At 26.7% G+C, this 20,799-nt stretch overlaps 2 protein-coding genes across 2 annotated transcripts; one reads left to right on the forward strand and one right to left on the reverse strand.

Moving 5' to 3' along the window:
• Positions 1–3,205: 3,205 nt before the first annotated feature.
• LOC113554048 (activating signal cointegrator 1 complex subunit 2 homolog) lies at positions 3,206–5,519 on the forward strand (the record flags this gene model as incomplete). Its single annotated transcript, XM_026957719.1, is given in 3 exon segments — positions 3,206–3,223; positions 3,991–4,665; positions 4,667–5,519. Coding segments are annotated over 3 exon segments (1,110 nt in total), but the record flags the coding sequence as incomplete, so codon positions are not given.
• A 121-nt stretch (positions 5,520–5,640) lies between these two features.
• LOC113554047 (eukaryotic peptide chain release factor GTP-binding subunit-like) lies at positions 5,641–10,048 on the reverse strand. The gene is made up of 3 exons (XM_026957718.1): positions 9,894–10,048; positions 9,711–9,801; positions 5,641–6,585 (listed from the first exon to the last, which is right to left on the reverse strand). The coding sequence occupies exons 1-3, from the start codon at positions 9,909–9,911 to the stop codon at positions 5,984–5,986; spliced, it is 711 nt and encodes a 236-aa protein (XP_026813519.1). The 5' UTR covers positions 9,912–10,048; the 3' UTR covers positions 5,641–5,983.
• Between the last annotated feature and the right edge of the window lie 10,751 nt (positions 10,049–20,799).

The raw sequence follows: 20,799 nt of genomic DNA on the forward strand, positions 1-20,799 counted from the left end.
TCTGTACACACATTTTACCATAGAACAAGTATTTCAATAACTTTAGCTTAAAGTGTGGTCACTGGCATAAATTTTGAATTTAGAATATTTTTTTATTTTATTAACTGAAAAGATTTATAGTTATTAGTTGTTACACAATATAACTCATTAGTTTTTCTTACTAGAATAAAATAAAAAAAGTTATAGACTCATTCAATTTTTATGAGAGTTAAGTAAGTTCAGATTTAGACGATATTATATACTCAAAGGTATATACCATATATTACATTAAAGATTTGTATAACCTACTATGTGACTAAAAACCAATTGCTATTTTTCACATAAATATTTCATAAAATAGCCTTAGAAATACTGACTGACAAACAATCTCTGTACAGAAACGTTTTTGTTGTAGGTATACAATGATATATTACAGGGGTGGCCAAATTGTGGCTCGCGAGCCGCATGCAGCTCTCTTCATTGACGTATGCGGCTCGTGGTTTTATTTACAAAAACCAAAATTTTAATTTTTTTTTGCATACATTTAAAAAAAAAAATGTCTTTATTATTATTACTATTTTATAATTTCATGATTCATAATTTTTTATATTTATCGGATGTTAGCTATCTTTATTATTTTTATGGTATAAAAGTACAGATTAGATAATTTGGCTCTTGATATAATTGCATCAATATATGTGGCTCGCATACATAGTTATGTTGGCCACCTCTGATATATTATATCATTGAATTAAAATTTAACATCATCCATTATAGCGGCCTACTCAATGAAAAGATACAATCGACACTTACTGTATACAGCATAGCGATTTTCCTGGTTTTTCAAAATTACTATTGAAAGTGTCATAATAATATACGCCTTATTATGTATCTTTTAGCTTTAACATTAGTTAATCTATAATTACTGTATTTTAGCGTTGATTATAGCTTGCAACTGGAGACAATTTTTTTATTAAAAACACAAAAATTTAGCCATGATTAAAAAAGTAACTAATATATTAATTGTCAAATTGTATTTACTTGTATAATAAATAATAAAATAAAATACATACTATACATTTAATTTTTTTCCGTTTAAAAAAATGCAATCAATGCTGAAAAACCTAAGATTGTAGTTTAATCTTTAACGAATCAAATTTTAAATTCCTTCACATTACTAATAAACATCAACATTACTATTATTGTTATTTATAAAATAAAAATATGAAATTCAATATATTGTGTTTTTTAAGTTACGTTGAAATATATATACCTAATATAAATATTATTATACTAACTAATTGAATATAGTAACTATGTATTTATAAAGACAAAAACAATTAACTTTTAAAATTAAATATTATTAATTTATCTTATATTATGTCATAAATGTTTTTTTTATATTCTAAACGAAATATTAAAAGTTCATTCACACTGGGCTTAACAATGTAATAGCAAAGTAATAATTTTAATTAGTTTTTTTTTTTAATGTTTACGAAATACCTACATTAATGTTTCGTAGAAAAGTACCTACTATAATATTGATTAATTATCGTTAGAATAATATTGTGAATTGAATTTTTTTCAATTCCTAGCCGGAATCCAAATAAATGACGTGTGTAAAATATTCCAATCACATGGACGTGAAATGTGAATACCACTCTAACCCTATCCTAAGCCAATACATAATTATGTTAAACCGCAAATTTCTTTTGGGTTAGCTAATAATAATAAATCACCACAAATGTTAATGAGATTGGTGTTGTAAATAATTGAAAAAGTTTTTCACCCAGTTCTATTATTCTTATGAAATAAAATCTATTTTAAAAGGATTTTAAATCCATGAATAATTATTATTCTCAATAAAGTGTTAAAAATAGCTTATATTCGAGTATATATATACTTATTAAAGCCTACAAAAATTTTAAAACAAATTGTTTCCACGATTTTATTATCATTATTAATTATTTCGTTTTCTATATACCTACTTGGTTATAGTATTTATTTTGTACCTTAATATTTAAAAATAATGTAAAATAATAGTTATGTATTTGTATAATGAATGTTGTTATACAATTGAAAAAAAACTAAGCTTATCAATATATATATATATATATGATTACAACGGATTTTAAATAATATATTTAAGAATACATTATAAAAATATGTTTCATATAATTATTATATTATTTGTATACCGAAAAAAAGTTTATAGGTTTTTTATTGTGCGGGGGTGATCTTATATTTATGCATTAAAATAAGTTAAATTACAAAAGTTTCTTCGTAATAACTTTCGATCGTATAAAAAATGTTTATTTTTTGTTTTGTTCAAACCGTATGCATTTATGGTAAAAAAAAAACGTTTTAGAAGTTTAAAGTTTTCGAGCTTTTATTCACTTTTGCATGTATATTTTACAATTGTATCGAGTTCTCTATATTCATAAGTATGTTTTAAAAAAGGGTGGTATTATTCATTGTGTAAATGGATTCGATAAGAAAAAAAACCATACGTATTCAAATACATAAAGTGTGTTTGTTCGACATTCATGTCATTTATGACGTCACTATTATAGAATATTGTAGTTAAAACTCAACATTTTTGTTTCCATTAAAACATCCATTTGTACACACCATTAGTTGATATTCTCCAATAACTAACGACTGTACTGTATCGGTTTCAGTTTTCTTTAAAGACTCTCGTTTTCACAGTTAACCGGGCACATAACCCTAGTAAATATTCACTACTGACCGTGACCTGAAAATAGGTAACCACCATCATTCGGTAAATGATTCTCCACCATCCACGTGCCCTTATTTTCACACCATCGTCCAGTGAACGATTTCACAACTTCCTGTAATTAAAACGATCGCCATTTCGTTCCGATTACCAGTGCTACTGGGTTACATCACTTGCTATTGATTTTTTTTTTTCCGGTACAAAAATAAAAGCAACCAAAACAGTCGTAGTCACGATACCGAGCGACCGATAACGTGACATAATATTGGGAAATCCGTGTGTAAAAACAAACCAAAACCAAAAACCAAAACTTTGTACAATTAGTGTGACACGGTTCATTTCATGTGGTGGAGGTGGAATATAGCGTTCATATGTTGAGGATTTATTTGTTGATCAAAATAATGACAGTTTACAAACGGTGTTTGTGTCAAAAGCATCATGTGCATCCTAATCAGAATCGAATTGTCGTCATGAATACTCCGTATAACGATGGATACAAAACGATTGGTAAGTACAAATAAAAATATATTTTGGAAATTGTATGAAACTAAGAATTATATCATATGATGATAATGATTAATTAGTTATTTTCAAAATGCATTTCTTAAATAGGTACTTAATACTGATATCAGTTTTATAACACAATGATCAACTAACGTAAAATACACACAATGTTAATTTTATTTAAAAAATGTGTTATTATTATTATTATTAATCATAAATTCAAATGTACACAGCTTCTCTATGGCTTTGATTCTATACAGGATTTTTCATACGCTTTTACGTTTTCAATAATTACTTACCCAGTTTTAATACTATAAATTTAATTAAAGATAAATATTGTTTTATTTATTTTATAAAATCGATATGAAGATTTTTATTACAGTCTAATCATTCAACCAATTAAATTTTAACAATTATACATAATTATGTAGTATAAAAAGTGATCCATTTAACGTCGTAAACTTGTTTTTTTAGTTAATTTTTATTAGCTTATTTTTTGATATAGTTAAACATTTTTCTTTAACAAAAGTAATCCATACCTAACATTATACATATTAAATACTTAACTAATAATTTCTAAGTTGAGAAACTTATGCAATTATTCTATTTTTAATCCCTCAATATTTATAAAGAATTATAATTTGTTTTACAACAACATGGAATAACACTTATTTTATTATAATCATTGTGTGATTAATCGTATTACTATTTAGTGTTTACTTACCTATTAGATATATCTATCATGAATATCTCGTTGACATATTTTACAGTTGGCTTTATTCTGGTTATCAGCACTAGCGTGCGGCCGAAGATTAAACGACGAGTACAATAAACAAAACAGTACAAACAGAAATTTGCATACAAAATCAATTGACTCTCAAGAGGATCCCAGCTCTCGAAGTTATGGACTTCAAGAGCCAGAAATAGATTCTCCAGATGAATTTATATCTGAGGTACCTGACACATGGATGCCTACAGATTCGTCAAAACCAATGGCTAAACAAATTCATGATCCTGACATTGTTGATTACGGAGAACCAGAAAACCCAGAACAGCTAAATGAACCGGATGAAATGGATTCATTAGAAAGACTTAATGAACCCGAAAAAAATATTGATTCTAAAGATGATACTAAAGATTACGAGCAAGTAAAAAAAGTAAAAGAGGTGTCGTCAATTATCTCGTTGAAACCAAAAGAACGTAATAAATCATTAGATCCAATAAGTGATCAACAAGGTCGTCCTCCTATGAGAATCATACGTCCCATGAGGGATTTAAGTATAATTGTCAGAAATCCGCATCATCCTATATTAATAGCCCGTCAAGTACCTGTTCATTGGATACCTCGGAACCATCGCCACCCACATAAACCACTATATCCACATAAGCCACTGCTTCCACATAAGCCACCGCATCCACACAAGCCACCACATCCACACAAGCCACCTGTATCCACATAAACCTCACAAACCTTCGATGCCAAAACACAAACCATGTAAGCCATGTGATCCCAAAGTTCACAAAAAACACAAACCAAAAAAACCAAAAAAAAAACATAAAAAAGAGCACTGTCACCACCCCACTCCGAAGAAACCTCATCATAAACGATTATTATATTATGCCCCTGTGCCTACCGCCATGAGCTATTATTACGGGCCACACATTCCGGTTAAATTGATTAAGCCAAATAGTAATTATGAGGTGTCAGATAGTGTAGAACATGATGATGAGATCGGAACCAAAAAACCGTTTCACCAAGAAATTGAAGAAGATGTAGAAGAACATAGGTTAGCAGAAATGAGTGAACCTTTTGATGAAGAGGTCCTCGATGAAAGTAAAATAAAATCATTTGAGAAACTTTAAAGAGTAAAATGTTATAACTTTTTATATACGAAAAAAATTAATCAAATTTGCAATCAAAGTTTAAGCCAGAGTTATTGAAGTACGTATATATATTATCTATGATATTTTGGTAGACAAAAATCTTATTTAATAATCGGCAATAAATGAACTTCAAACATACTTTATTTACATACATATTATAGGCAGGATAAATATATTCAGTGTAATTTCAAAACGGATCTTAAAAGGATTTGAACATTTTCCTATTATAGTTTGTAAATTATTTTTTTTATGAATCATATCTGCGGTTTGTGCAGACTCAAATACTTTTTATCCCGTCAAAAATATAAAGCTTGTTTGCTGCCGACACTTGATATTTATAAACTCGATATTTATCTATTCGCCTATATTGTCAATAATAATATACTGCTACTATGCAAAAGCTTATCACCTCGGCATAACGGTTAGTTATACAATTTATTTTACAGGTCTAGTTAAAACTCGTTATGATTGGGTTATGCATTACTTAGTATTCAAAGGCGCTACATTTTGAGAACAATCGTTAAAACACTATTGTATATTGCTATAATGTCAGAGGTTTTATTTTTGTAAAAAAAAAAATAATAATAATAATAATAATAACATCGCATTTGAAACGAACAGCGGCTGCATTCGGTTTTGCTCCGTTAGCGATGTATTCATTTTTTTAAGTGCATAATATTAATAATAACAATAATATTATCGTGGCATGGTTTTACATAATATATAATAATATGTAATTGTATATTAAGTTTTTTTGTTCATTTCCATTTCCTAATACTAAATCACAATAATATTATAATATACACCATTACGTGTACGAGTGTTCACGTGACATTATTATAATAATATTCGTGGCGTTTTCGACGTGTTCGTTTGTGTTTACGGTTTTTTCGGCGGTTCGACCGGAGCGGCGGGGGCGGCGGCGGTCGGCTTGTTGAGTTCGGTCGGATAGTACGTCCCTTGCGTGTGATAGAACGGATGCGGCACCGGCGGGCTGACGGGCTGAGCGCCGGCGCTCGGGTAAGCGGGCGCCTGGCGGACCACCTGATTGAAGTTGTACGCGTTGTAATTGTTGTTGTTGTAGCCGAACGGAATCGGTTGGCGGCCGTACGCGTTCTGGTAACCGAAGTACGGGTACTGTTGCTGGTAAGCGCCGTACTGCAGCTGGTTAACGTTGTACGGGTACTGCTGGTTAACGTTGTACGGGTACTGCTGGTTAACGCTGTACGGGTACTGCTGGTTAACGTTGTACGGGTACTGCTGGAAGCCGCCGCTGTAAGGGTGGTTGTTGTACTGGTTGTAGCCGGTGTCGCCGTTGTACGGATACCCTCCGACACGCTGGTGCGGTTGTTGTTGGTAGTACTGCGGCTGGTTGTACGCCGAATACGCCGCCGGTTGATAGCTGTTGTACGGCACTTGTTGATAGTTATTGTTGTTGTAAACGTGGGCCGGATGGGCCGTAGCTAAATACTTGTTCGCGTCTGTGAAGCGAAAAAAACAAAATACACATAATAACATATCGTTGTGTTCCGAGACTTAAAGCGGCCGTTTCACGTTTGCACTACGTCGACAGTCGTTAAACCGCGTACGACCGCTGTGATTTTTAAGGGCATCTGGCACGTCGTCCGCTTAGAATGTATTTACAGTGATATAACATAATAATATAAGCATCCGAAATTCCGAACAGAGCGCGTTGAATCTTTAATGTCTAAAACGTAAAAGCCAAAACTTTTTGACGACACCAATTTAAATATTTTAATATAAATGGGAAATACACGTGTACCATTTATATATATTTTGTATATAAGTTTCAGTGTATTTAAATTCGATTGCTCGATAAACGCGTTCGGTTAAAAAGTAACAAGACGTGTGGATGAGGTACCTATACATAAATTATTATACACATAGAGAGAGAGAGAGAGAGAGATTTTGTTTTCGCGTTTCAGAGTAAATTCAAATTTACAACTCAACGATGTTCTCTCGTTTCATAGCGTGTAAAATTAATCTCGGGTAAAACGGTTAAGTTTTTTATTCTCGTTTTAGCGCAATACAGTTGTGCACGCGCGATATTATTTTTTAACCACACGGTTCGATCAATGATCCCTCAGATGCCGTCATAGTCGATTTCTACTATTTAGCTGGTAATATTAATTATCATTAAACAGTCATGGTCTGATCGAACTATAATTTTTTTTTTTTTTTTTTGAAACTTGAGCGCCTGTAACACATCTCACCACGCGTTACGCTATTACAGGCTCGAACGACGACCGACGTTATTATATTAAACTGCGTACCGTTCTATATCGGCGCAATCGTTAACGTAGACGATAAAACGAATTTCCGCAATGTTATTTTATTGTATTATAAAAATTGAGGGAGAAGTAAATTGGATTCAATATAGTTTTCGCCACACGTGCGATTTTATATTGTCAGAAGAGAGTGACGATTATATTAGGACTTAGACGAAACGAAATAACGAAAAAACTTCCACAGTCGAACCAAAGCCAACGAGTGTTTATAATTTTATTTGCATGAAATTAGCAAATAAGACGTCGCAAAACCTTAGTAGGTATCAATTGGTCTTGTCAAAACAGTATTGGTGGAAGAGGGCTCAGTAAAATTTGGTACTCTAGTACAAAAATTATACAACAAAAAATTATTTTCGTCCTACTGACAAAAACTGTCTAAGCGTATAAGCGTCTTATTCCGTTTTTTGAATATTGACTGTTAGTAATGCCCATAAATTGTTATTTTTAATATTTATTATTTATACATTAAAAGGAATTAACAATGGGTTGGGACAATCGCACCTCTAAAAACCATCGTTTCCAAACCTTACAACATAAATATATACATTTATCTATGCAACGTTTATACAGTATAATATTAACTATCTGTTAAAGTTTATTGAATTTATCATCGGAAATAATATGTTTACTAAATATTTGAAATATTTCTCAACATATGTTTTTGACTATACAATTTTTTAAAAGCCACGACGAAGCCAATTTCGTGGAATTACCAGTTCGTTGTATTGACATATATACACTATGCTACTAGGTAAGTTTTTAGCTTAAATAAAATTAACCTAAAAATCACTTAGATTATAATAAATAGTCAGATAGTCAGTAGGTGTAAATAACAATAATAATACATAGTAAAGCCGGTAAGGAAATTGTATATGATTAAATTAACCTGACTTTCATGTTTTAAACTACACTAATACTAATTTCACTTTATAATTAAATAATTATTAATAATTTTAAATATCTTTAGTAAAATCATGTAGTATTCTCATACCTACATATATAATGATTGTTTATTATTTGTTTTAAAGATTTATGGATACAATGAGTATATTTATAGTTAAATTACAAACGACCAGAAAATGAAACATAAATAAATCTGGTTTCATATAATTATTTATTTATTTATATGAATTGTATTAAATATTATATATATATATATATATATATCACTAGCCAGTATAGGTAGGTAGGTGCTATGTATATATTACGTAATCATGTAAAATTAGTTAATTCGCGTTTTTAAGGTAAGTGTTTAATGGTTAAGTTCATAATTGTTAGGTATACAAGAATTGTTTTATTATTTTTTGTTTTAATTAAAAATACAACGTATTATGTTTTTGGTATTATTAATGAAAATAATCCTTTTAATTATATTAAATATTTACAATGCTTTAATGTCGTCATTATTATAAATGTATTATAATACATTGTATTAATATACAAAAAAAAAATACTATTATTAAATCTTTTATATGGTAGATATAAGATTTAATTTATATTTAATTTCTAATATTATATAGATTTAGACATTTATCAAAAGTTATGTTATTTTTTAATTAAAATAAAAATTTATTTAGTTTTAATTTTTACCCTCATTATGAGTTCTTTGTTTCGTCTCATCATTATTCTCTATACACACTCATACAGGTCATCCGAGTTCAATATACTTCACTACCCGTTTTTTTCAAGTTCAACTGTATTTGAATACGAAATGGCAATTATAAATTCAGCTTTTAAAATATTCACATATCTAAACTAGTTCTATAAATTGCTCGTTTCAAATATTTATGAAACTCAAATTGTTTATTTTTTAGTTAAAATAAGCTAAGCAAATACTATAAATATTATAATAATTGTGACTCCCTGATGCTGTAATAATTCTCCAAAATATGCGAAAAATATAAGTAAAAAAAAAGTCACTGGTAGAAATATAACCATACAATGAAACTATATGTATATAATATACTTAGCATCTTTATAGCCACGATGAGTTTAGAATAAACTATATCGTCCGTAGCCTTAAAATTATAATCAACCTAAAACTATTTTATCAAATATATTTTCAGAAAACCAAGTGTAGATATAACAACTATATAATGATCTTTATTATTTTCCCAGTTTCATAAGTTTGGTTTTTCTATACGGAAAGACACGATCAGATTAATCCTATACTTCTAATAGTATAATCCTACACACTACCATAATAACATTACATTAAGTTTGAAAGATTTGAATATAGTACCTGTGTTGTTTCACATACATTAATTTATTTTACAATATTACAGTGGAATGTTTACCTGTGATTTGCCCATAAGGATTGTAAATAGCTTCCTTTTTACTTCTGGAGTCATCGGCTATCACTGCAGTTACAAATAATGTCAAAGCTACCTAAAAAAAAAAAAAATAAATACAGTATTTTAACAGTATATAGGGACGTTATGAACGATTTTAGGAAACCGTTCGTCGAAAAAGATACTCACGTAAAGTGAAGACTTCATGATGAAGGATTTCTTGTATAGTGAAGTTGATGTACGGACCGATTGTAAACTGTAACTACTAACTTTAGTGTGACTTTCGGTCTTTTATAGATAATGCAGTTGTTATAGTCATATGGGTGATTTTAAACGAAGTAGGGAACCGCTCATGTATTATTATGGATAATTTATATCCAAGTCTAAGTAATATTACCAGTCCCGGATATTTTCAAGGTTTTTTTGGCTCTCGGGGCTATTCGTATGATCTTCTCCGTACATTGCATTCAGCGAAATTGACAGCAGTAACTTAACATTCATAAATACGGGAAGCGCAAAGAGAGCAATAAGTAATAACTAACTTATACTTACGAATAAAATATGAAACGTGCAGTTTTGTTCAAAATGAATTAAAAATTGAATAAATTAGAATTATATATACAAAGACCTATAGTAATGTGCGTGCTTTAAATATGTGTATAATTTTTAATTAAATTCCTGAAGTTTAATCAATAGCTAGATACAATTGTTAAGTATTCATTAAGAATACGTAGTTAATATCATAATCATAAAGTGTTATATTTTACATAAAATCCCAATTAAAATATTGTTTGATATTGCTTTAAACATCCAACAGTGTATTTAATGTATTTAATACAAAAAATGCTATCATAACAATATTATAAAAAAATGATATACTGCAACTAATAATATAATTAATTTTATAATGTACATTTTAAACTGATTGTAATTTCATTTTACAATTATAATATATTATATAATATATAAGATAAATGGTATTTTTATTCGCTAAGTAGAGATGGAAAATGTCATTAATATTACAAACTAAAATATTACTAACCTGTTTACGTGTTATTGCAATATAAATATATAATTCAAATACAAATATATATTTCATGAGCTATAAAAGGTATCTATAGAATTTGTGAATTAACTATACCGATAAACAGTGTATTATTTTTCGAAAATATACCTAGTATTAACTGTCGTCTGAAGAATTGAGTAAGATAAATAGTTACTTTCTACAAACCTATTTAGAAATCAAATACAACAAGAGCCTTCTGTTAATAATTATCAATACTTAAATATAATCACTAATAATCAGTGACGTAATATTAGGTTTTTTGATTATCCAAGGGCGGGCACCTGTCAAACATTTTAAGTACAATAAACGTTTTTGCTAATAACATCATCCAACCTAATAAAATTACTCATTACTCATTGTGTATAAGTTGTAATTGTTCATGCTTTATAAAATAATATACATATTATATATACGTACCTAATATGTATCTGGTATAGTGTCTGCCAAACATAAATAAATAATAATTTTCAATTTAATACTATTAAATTAAAAGTGACATCATTAAATTATTTTAACTCTATTTAAAGTTGTCCAACCGTATATTTACTTCCCTCGTATTTGCACCACTATAAAAATAATAATTATAATGAATAGAATTATAACACGTTTTGTACATATTTTGTTACTTTATGCGAAAAGTATAAAAATTCAACAAATTATGATACAAAATGTAAGTACTTAGTAAAATAATTTTTTCAAAAATAAATAACTCAATCATGAACAAGAAAATTACTTTTGTATTGTATGTAGTTATACATTCAATAAAATTTTTATCATATACACAATAATAAAATTATGATATCAAATGTAGATTGATTTAAATTGAATTCCTAAAAAAAAAATTAAAAAACCCTCATTCTGATTACATCTAATATTATATAACTTATATTTTCCCCCATGAGTCGTGTTTTTTATAATTTAAGAATTAATTATAGATATTCCGATGACTATAAGTCTTGTATGTTTAATTGTTTAAAAATGTATTTATTTATTTAATATAAATTTATTTTAATAGTTTTATAACTTTTTAGAATATATTTTAATGAAATTCAAATAATTTATTTGGATATTTATTGTTTTGTTGATTAATTTTTATTTAAAATCGATTTTTGAAAAACTGTTATTTTTTAAACACAAAATTCAAAACGTTTAAAATGTGTACTTCAAACAAAATTAGAAACAATGTAACCAAACGAGTATCTTATTGTTCTTGTTTTACAATATCTTACAAAATTAAAAAAAAATATTTAATTTTATGATTAATCCAATGTATATATTATACACAATTGTTTCATAATAAATATAGTTTTGAATAATTAATAAATATTTAAATTTATTTAAAAGACTTAGGTGTTTGAATTGAATAAAATTAAACCTTTAATAAATTGACATGTGTTTGTTTTGCCAACTCAGCAATTTAATTGCTTGAACATTTTTCTATATATATCTTTACACCAATACGTATTTGTAAAAATATTTATACATTTTACAGTACATAAAATAGTGCAGTATATAAAATCAATAAATGATTGATTTTGTAAAACAATATTTATTTTTCATCCTTTGGCTGTTTGATCACAATTATATTTTATTTATCTAAAGAGTTTGTCACAGGTAACACATACTATCAAGAGTGCAATATTCTGTCACTAGTAAATATTCAATATATTCACATAAACGTCCATACCTATCATATTTGTGTGGATTTTTGGTATTACTGATTATCTGTCGACTAGATGTTAAATAATATTTAAATTCTTTCAAAAAAATTGTACTAGAAAGTAATGTGTTACTGAATAATTTAACTACATTATTATAACAGAACACTAATTAAAATGTTGTGTGATATTTTTCTTCATTAATATATTACAATTTTATTTTATATGTTTTTAGTACTAACAATAAAAAAAATTTTTATTTTATTTATATTTTTTTGGACGAATTTAAAATGGCCAATTTGTGAATCTGATTATCAGGACAATTTCGACGATAAAAAGATTTATCTAAGTCAACTAGCTTATTTTTTAATGATTTTTGTAAAATATTAATATTTTTTTATTAAATTAATTTTGAGCGTAATAACTTTTTTAAAAATATGATTTTTGAGAATTCGCTGACATGAGTATATTTCTTAAATTATTTACTCATCATATAATATTAACAATTTTTGTCATACGTTTAAGTAGCAAGTAGCATATTTTTTTTTTTTGTCAAATCTATCTATTACACTCTGTATAATTAGAATTTTAAAATCTAAAATATTTATTTTACCTGCATTCAAACTTATTAAGAATTTAATGTAATTTATTCAATTTTAAGTAATCAAATATTGACAGTTCTGGTACTTATTTATTCAGTTTCTAAATAAAACTGGGTATTTTTTACTATGTGAGTCTTCTTGGTAAGTACCTTTAAATAATAACTTTTACTGTAGATCAATTTTGCTTATTTGTAATCAATTTATAACCATTTGTTATTATAATTTCAGAGTTTTTAATTTAACTGGTTTTCTGAGAATTCAAATTGTATAATTTATACAAGTATAAGAACGACACGATTTTTCATACAAGTTTGTTGGTGCTAGTCGAAGACGCCGCTACTGCAACCTCATTTAAAATATAGTATTTTTTTAAAAAAACTGGTAGATTAAAAATAGTAGCAGTGTTACAAATAAATTTAAAAAAAGTGTAATTGGTGTAAACACGAAATTCTATTGACCAGGATAACTTACACGCTATTATAACTGTATTCGCTATAGATACATTATTATTTATTAATATTTAAAAATTAAATTAAATTTATATAATTTATCTATTATTATATATTATATCATATATAAATAAAATATTTATTTTTACTTTATTTTTTTTATAATATAATAAATACTGAGAGAAATAATATTATATTTTGTTTTATATAATAATTTTGTATTTTTTCCAATCTAACAAACCTTAGAAATTGTGTTGAAAATAAAAACAAGAACTTAACAATGGACCACTATTTCTTAAATCTCTGGCATTTTTCTACCTGCATCTCTATCAGTATAAATATTGATTAACGGAGTAGTAGACTGACATTTTGCGGAGTACCCTCGTTTCATTTGTACCGTTTTAATACTCCCAAACTACACTGTTGGCTTATTCAGTTATACATCTTTCATTTTTATATATACATCGCTGGTGTGCTGTTCAATTGTTTACTTAATACTGGTACAGTGTTTCTTATAAGTTGTATATTTGTATACAAGCTCCATTCATTATTTGGATACGGTCGACACTGTACTGTGTACAATAGAATAATATAATATATTATAATACTTAATAATATAATATGTCAGTGGCAGCGGAAGTAGTGGGAATAAACAAAGAGAATAATGAATATAAATATTAAGTTTAAAAGTTTAAAATGACACATCATATTATTATTATACTATAATAATTACAATAATATTATTATCATTTTGGTTATGAGTTATGGTTATGGTTATTTGTTTTTTCGAAATGTGTCGTAGGCAAATTTTAGCATAATATTGTATCCAAAGTACAATCGAATTACTGAACGAAATATGATTTTAATTTTAAAATTATACATTGGATTGGTATATAAGAATAGTGACAATATTCAAATTATCCTTTAAGAATTAATCATATAATCATATCTATTATTTTTCAAAACAATATTATCAGCCAATCCATACGTTGACTGTTGAAATCAAAATAACAAAATATTCGTAAATGTGTACATAATAATACTATATAATAAAATTAATAACAATATTCGTATGTCGGTATCTTAAATTAAAATGACAAATAATCGGTCAAACTTTTTTTGAAAATATTTCCGTTGAAAAGGAAACAACATTCTGCCATTCTCTCTACTGAGAAAGAACTTATAATTATATGAATCTAATAATAAGACTAATTATATTCAACCAATGTGTAAAAGTCTAAGGATTATGCACGTTTCATACAAAAAGCATATTTACCTACTGTATTTGCGTAAATTCACTTGTTAGTTGTACGCGACGACATAACGATTATTAGGTGTAATGATAAGTACCATAATATATTTCTAACTATACCTATTATCGTCGAGCAATCTCCAGTGTCCAACACTTTTACTTTCGTATATCATAATAGTTAAAAAATGTAAAACTATTATTTTTACATTTATTTGAAATGTAAAAAGCGTTTTAGTCCCACAAAGACGCTTCACGTCATATTATACAACTGACAATAATATTGTTTTTAATTAAACCACATTATTGTTATCTATTTGTATACATAGTATTGTATGAAAATTGTTCGGTGAAGTTGTTGAAATGATTTTGATCTTAATTATAATTAGCGGATAATTATACAATAATTTTAAAATTTATTTAAAAAAAATTAATCGAGTTCATAAAAAATGGATTTCAAATATGTATTTGAATACTAAAAAAATAAAAAAAATATTTCAGACATTATATTATTTTAATATTTTGAATAAATAGAATTATAGTAACTATAATAATTATAGAAATACATAAACTTAAAATAATATTTTATTAATGTACATTATTGTATCCATTTTAATAATTTGTCATACATGTTTTTTTCTTTATTAGGATGATATGAGCACATGATTTATTTTCTATCACTGACTCACGAGCAACAAAATTAGTTCCGCTGAACAGAAATTTACCATACCATGTGAAAATAAAAAAAATATACATATAAATAATGTGCTAAATCGTCTTATTATAGATTCAAATATTCACACATTAACAAATGTGTATACCAAAATACCAAAGACATAACCACATAACTATTATTAAAAATTAAAAATAATTTGAAGCTCGTTTTTTTTTTTTTTTTTGTTTACCTATTAATTATATGATAATACAAGATACTGAGTATACAACATTTCTAAAACCTAGTGTCTTTGCTAAGTAGTGAATAATTATTTATTATTTTTACCTATTCGATAAAAAGAAACAGTTTAAATAAAAATATAAGTTCAACGTATCGAAGGTACTTTATATTTTGTTATCGTCCTTATTAACTAACTTTGTAAACTAAAATTATTTAAAGTTTGTAATTTTTCTATGTATAGTAATAAGAAAATATTAGAATAGAGTTAATTAAAATCATAATAGATGTAATAAACCAAATTAAGTTGTTGATTTAAAATGTATATAAGATTCCAATAATTTCTAGAAAAACGTTAAAGGAAAAATGATTTAATAATACATGCAGTGGATTTTCTATAAGATTTACAATACTTTTGAAAATTATTTTAAATTGTATTCGGAATATTAAGCGGTTATTTCTATCATTTTGTTGGTAAAAAAAAAAAAAATAATCGTTTGTCTAATATATATATCACCCGAGCCTTTAAAAAATTAAGAAATTAGCTATTATTTTTTATCAAACACTTTAAATTGTAAACGCACGGATTCAGTTTATTATTATTCTTGTATTGTGTACTACCTATTGTTCGTGTAATACTATCATGTACGTTGCAAATATTGCAATAGGGTTTAAAGTTTTACTCATACGATACTTTTTTACTCGCCGAGACAAATGCTTAACTATGTATTATCCATTCTAACACGTCGAATATTATTTTGATTGTATAATTCCATGTATTTCTTATACTAAACATTATTTTAGACTGCAATAATTGTTTTATTAAGCTGTACACAAACAGTACCTAGTTTCAGCACTTATGATTTATGTGACGTTGTGACACACGTACCATGTATATATATACACCATACAATAAGACTATATGAATAATGACTGTCCGGTGACCACTTATTATAACAATACCTCTGTTGTTCTGTATTTTAATCAAAATAAATAAGATCTTTCTCATCGTATGCATGAAAATACTGTACAATTATTGTAATCCTTATAACCTAAATATGAATGATGAGTATTATAAAATTAACGGTTTAAAAGTTTATATGTTTGTATGTTGTTTAATATATACCAGGTATATCTATTTCATAATATTTTATAGTATATTATACTTAATGAAGTACAATAAATATAGCAATATAGTAACCGAATAGTACGAGTATAATACAAGTGTTTGATTTGTGGCTATATTTTTTAACATTAGTTATAATATTATAAATGGTTTAAAAAAGATTTAAAGAAAAATAATAATAATGTGATGTCACGCGATATTAGGTAGTAGTTTGATGTGCTACAAACAGTACTAACATAAATGATGAGAATTTTCATGCGATACAAATGAACACAAAATATTGTTATGTAAAACGAATGGATCGAATGGAATATAATACCTAACAAGTCGTTTCAGGGTCAGTTACCCAGTTATTTGTATACGATTAAAATGATGTACGCCGATGTACCACCGCAACCGTGTAATTAACGCTAACTGTAGTACCTATATAAGTGCAAAACAGACGAGGGAGGAACGTGAGTTACTCTACTGGAATATTGATTTACACAGTATACCGCCGCAAATGTTCACATTGATTGACATGACATTTTGAAACATATCACGTCATGAGCTGTGCTCAAGGAAGCCCATTACTAGTTGGTGGTTAAATTGATTTTTAGACGTTTCGCACAACTATTTTTTTGCATAAATTATCTTAAAATTCAGAAAATAATACAAAATATGAAATCATAACTGCTATTTATTATTTTACGTTCGATAAATATACGATATATTATTATAATTATGTATATGTCTATTTCAGAATATACAAACCTTTCTATAAATTATCATGTACCTGAGCAATTATACAAACATGATAATAAATTACATTTTGAACGCCATTTATTCAAATGAGTATGTTCTGATCAACGTGTGATTTATTTCATTAATATTAATAATTATTTTTCCACGTTATAATATTCGATTTAAACATATGCAATTAATTTTGTGGGATTAGAAAAACAAAAACATAAATATTTTTTTAACCTATAGATTTTCATCTTTCTTTCGCCGCTAGTGTATACTATATGATCATATCGGTGGAATATGTTGTACAAAAATTTACAGAAAATCACAGATGACTGTCTTATATCGAGAAACGATTGGAATTATTTAAATTTATGACCGATACATCTGTAAAATACTCCAAATTCCTACAGCACAAGCCACGTGCGTTGCGCTCAGCAGTCATTTCTGTGTTTGTTTATCGAAATTAGTTACAATAATTTGAACAAATTTTCAAACGATGGATAAATAACATTTTAAATGGCATACTAAATTATTTTAAAATACCTAAGTAGTATTACAACAATGCAAACGTTTTTATTATATTAATATTACGCATTGTATATTATGTATAATATTTTTAAAAATAAGTTATTTTATTGAAATTAAAATAAGTTATATACAGGCAATAAAACGTGGTTAGATTATTTTTATTAATTTTGTAAAATTTATACATATACTACCTATAGGTTTTAGGTATCTACAAGATAGTAACTCGATGATGGAAGTTCAGTAGATGAAAAAATAATATTTGTGTGATTAACAATTATTTTTTTTCATTAATTTTTATATTATAATAAGCGCTAAATAATCATATTCTTGATTAAAAAATCAAAAATGATTAGTTTTTTATTCAATTATTGCTATACATTTAAAAGCGCACTTAAAATTATTGTATCGTTCGTCTTATTCTTCTTCTCTTTTATACTCCAACAACGTACTTTGTACAGTCCAATTTCAGGGGTGTTACAATTTGTAGCTCATAATATTATAGTTAGGTAAAGACGAAGATTTCGCATCTGTAAACTACAATTATTACCTTTGTTGTTTCTAAGTAATTAAATACATTTATTATAGTATTCTATGAATTACTTTATTAGTATTACTTGTTAAAAAAATAAAATAAATTTGCTTACCTAATAATATGAAATACTAAATTATTAGAATATATACAATTTCACAACGAACGTTCAGGATTTCATTTAAAAGTAACAACAGTCGACGAACGATTATATTGATATGCGATAAAAAAAATTGTTAAAGCGTATAACCTATTATACAAAGCAATATATTATTATAACAGTGACTTGGCTGGAACAACCAACAAATTTATATAATATTTCGTATCGATATTAATATGATACGATAACATACCAGGGATCTTTATATATCTTTATCTTTATCTATTACATAACGATAACAGTTAAGGATATTTTATTCTTTTTAATGAAAAAAAAAAAAAATACACAACCTTAAATTCCACGTTTATTAATACAGTATCCTATTACTTAAAACGATTTTTTTGTTATTATTATTATTTAAAAAAGTTACAGGCTTCAAAGTTAAAGTTATTAGATAACACTTTTTTTTTTAATTACGATGAAGTTTTGATACTATTTACAAATATCAAATTGAGATATAATTTACAATGTATTGTGGTTAAATTAAAGTTTGTTGATAATGTAACATTTAGCAATGAATTTGATGATTGATTTTTATGTTATTTTAAGTTATTCGCCTTCCAGTGCTGCCCTTATTTACTTTAATTATATATATTTACTACGTTAGAATTATTATAAAACAATTGGTAAAAGTAATGCTAATGCTTAGTGATGGTATCACGGAGAATAAAGTATTAAAAAATAATGTAAAATCTGTACAGGATACAAATATGACGTTATAGTGTCTGGAACTCCTAGGAAAATACTTTCTCGAACTACTTTTGCTAAACTTGATTTGCATCAACATGTTACGGGCAACATTAAACTTTTTCACAATCATTTAAAAAAAATATATATTTTTAAACATTATTATATTTGTAATTAGATAATAACATGTTATTAAAATTAACTTAATATTTTGTTTTTAAGTCTTAGTAATAGAAATTTTTTATTTAAAAATAAAGCTAATCAAAAATTTTTCAAAATTGTGTATTTTACCTAAAAGTTAAAATAATTTAAGTATATAGGCTGGCGTTTGATTCAACAAAGTTGAAGTAATAAAATATATTACCTACTACCTAATATAAATATGCATAATGTTATATTATTTTCCCCCAAAAAACATATATTTTTTTTTAATTCACCTTTATTAAAAACTAATACAATTTATACGCAATTTAATCAATCAGCTGAAAACAGCTAATTTTCTTTTTTTGTAGAAATTGGTTATATTTTAGTTAAATTCAAATTCGATACGAGAATAGAATATTCACCTATTACGTTTGTATTTATAAAATAAATTATTTAATGGTAACTACTAACTACTTATAATAAATTACTGATGATTTAATTTTTCTAATTAAACTTATAGCTGATCATCGTGATACTCGTACATCACGGTCCTGCAGGATAAGATATATTTGGTAAATTAATAATTTAAAATACAGAACCAACTGATATGTTGGCATCCTGTAGTAGTACTATATTCTACTGCACTCAACCACCCACACGCCATCACTGTATAACATAATATTATATAATATACCAGTTTTGCAATTTGTCTACTGTTAATAAGCTGTATGCATAATAAAATGGACCTGAGTTGGGTACAACAACTAGTTACGGCCACGTCTACCGTTGAAAAGAGACGCGTATCACGATGACTGCCCGTGTAACGTGTGTCGTCCGTGCACAACATAGTAACATGCCCAATACATAATCAATCCAATTCAAATACACCTCACCGCTACTGTGATTTCGATCACATGTATTTTCTATTTTTCACATTTGTATACATTTTGAATTATAGCTAGACAACAAAATTACCTAAACGAACGTATTATTTTATGACGATATAGAAACTTCTTAATATACATTTTACCGCCCAAACCAAATAATGAGTAATAAGCTTTATGTATTATAATTTAAAAAAAAAAAGCCCCTACATAATCATAATATGATATTATAATATATTATACGTTAAAATAGTATCTGCATATAGGAACCCCTGGCGTTTATTGCATTTGTATAATGTCTTTAATCGCATATGATATTATTAATACAAACACGTTTCTTAATATTTTTCAATTATTAACTGTTTGTGATAAACACTATTATTATTTGTAAG

This window comes from Rhopalosiphum maidis, chromosome 2 (genome assembly GCF_003676215.2).
Source record: "Rhopalosiphum maidis isolate BTI-1 chromosome 2, ASM367621v3, whole genome shotgun sequence".
NCBI lineage: Eukaryota > Metazoa > Arthropoda > Insecta > Hemiptera > Aphididae > Rhopalosiphum > Rhopalosiphum maidis.

Coding starts and splice junctions, on each gene's coding strand:
- LOC113554047 (XM_026957718.1), bottom strand. Junction 6,586..9,710: donor TCCTTATGGGCAAATCACAG/GTAAACATTCCA, acceptor TTCGCTTCACAG/ACGCGAACAAGTATTTAGCT.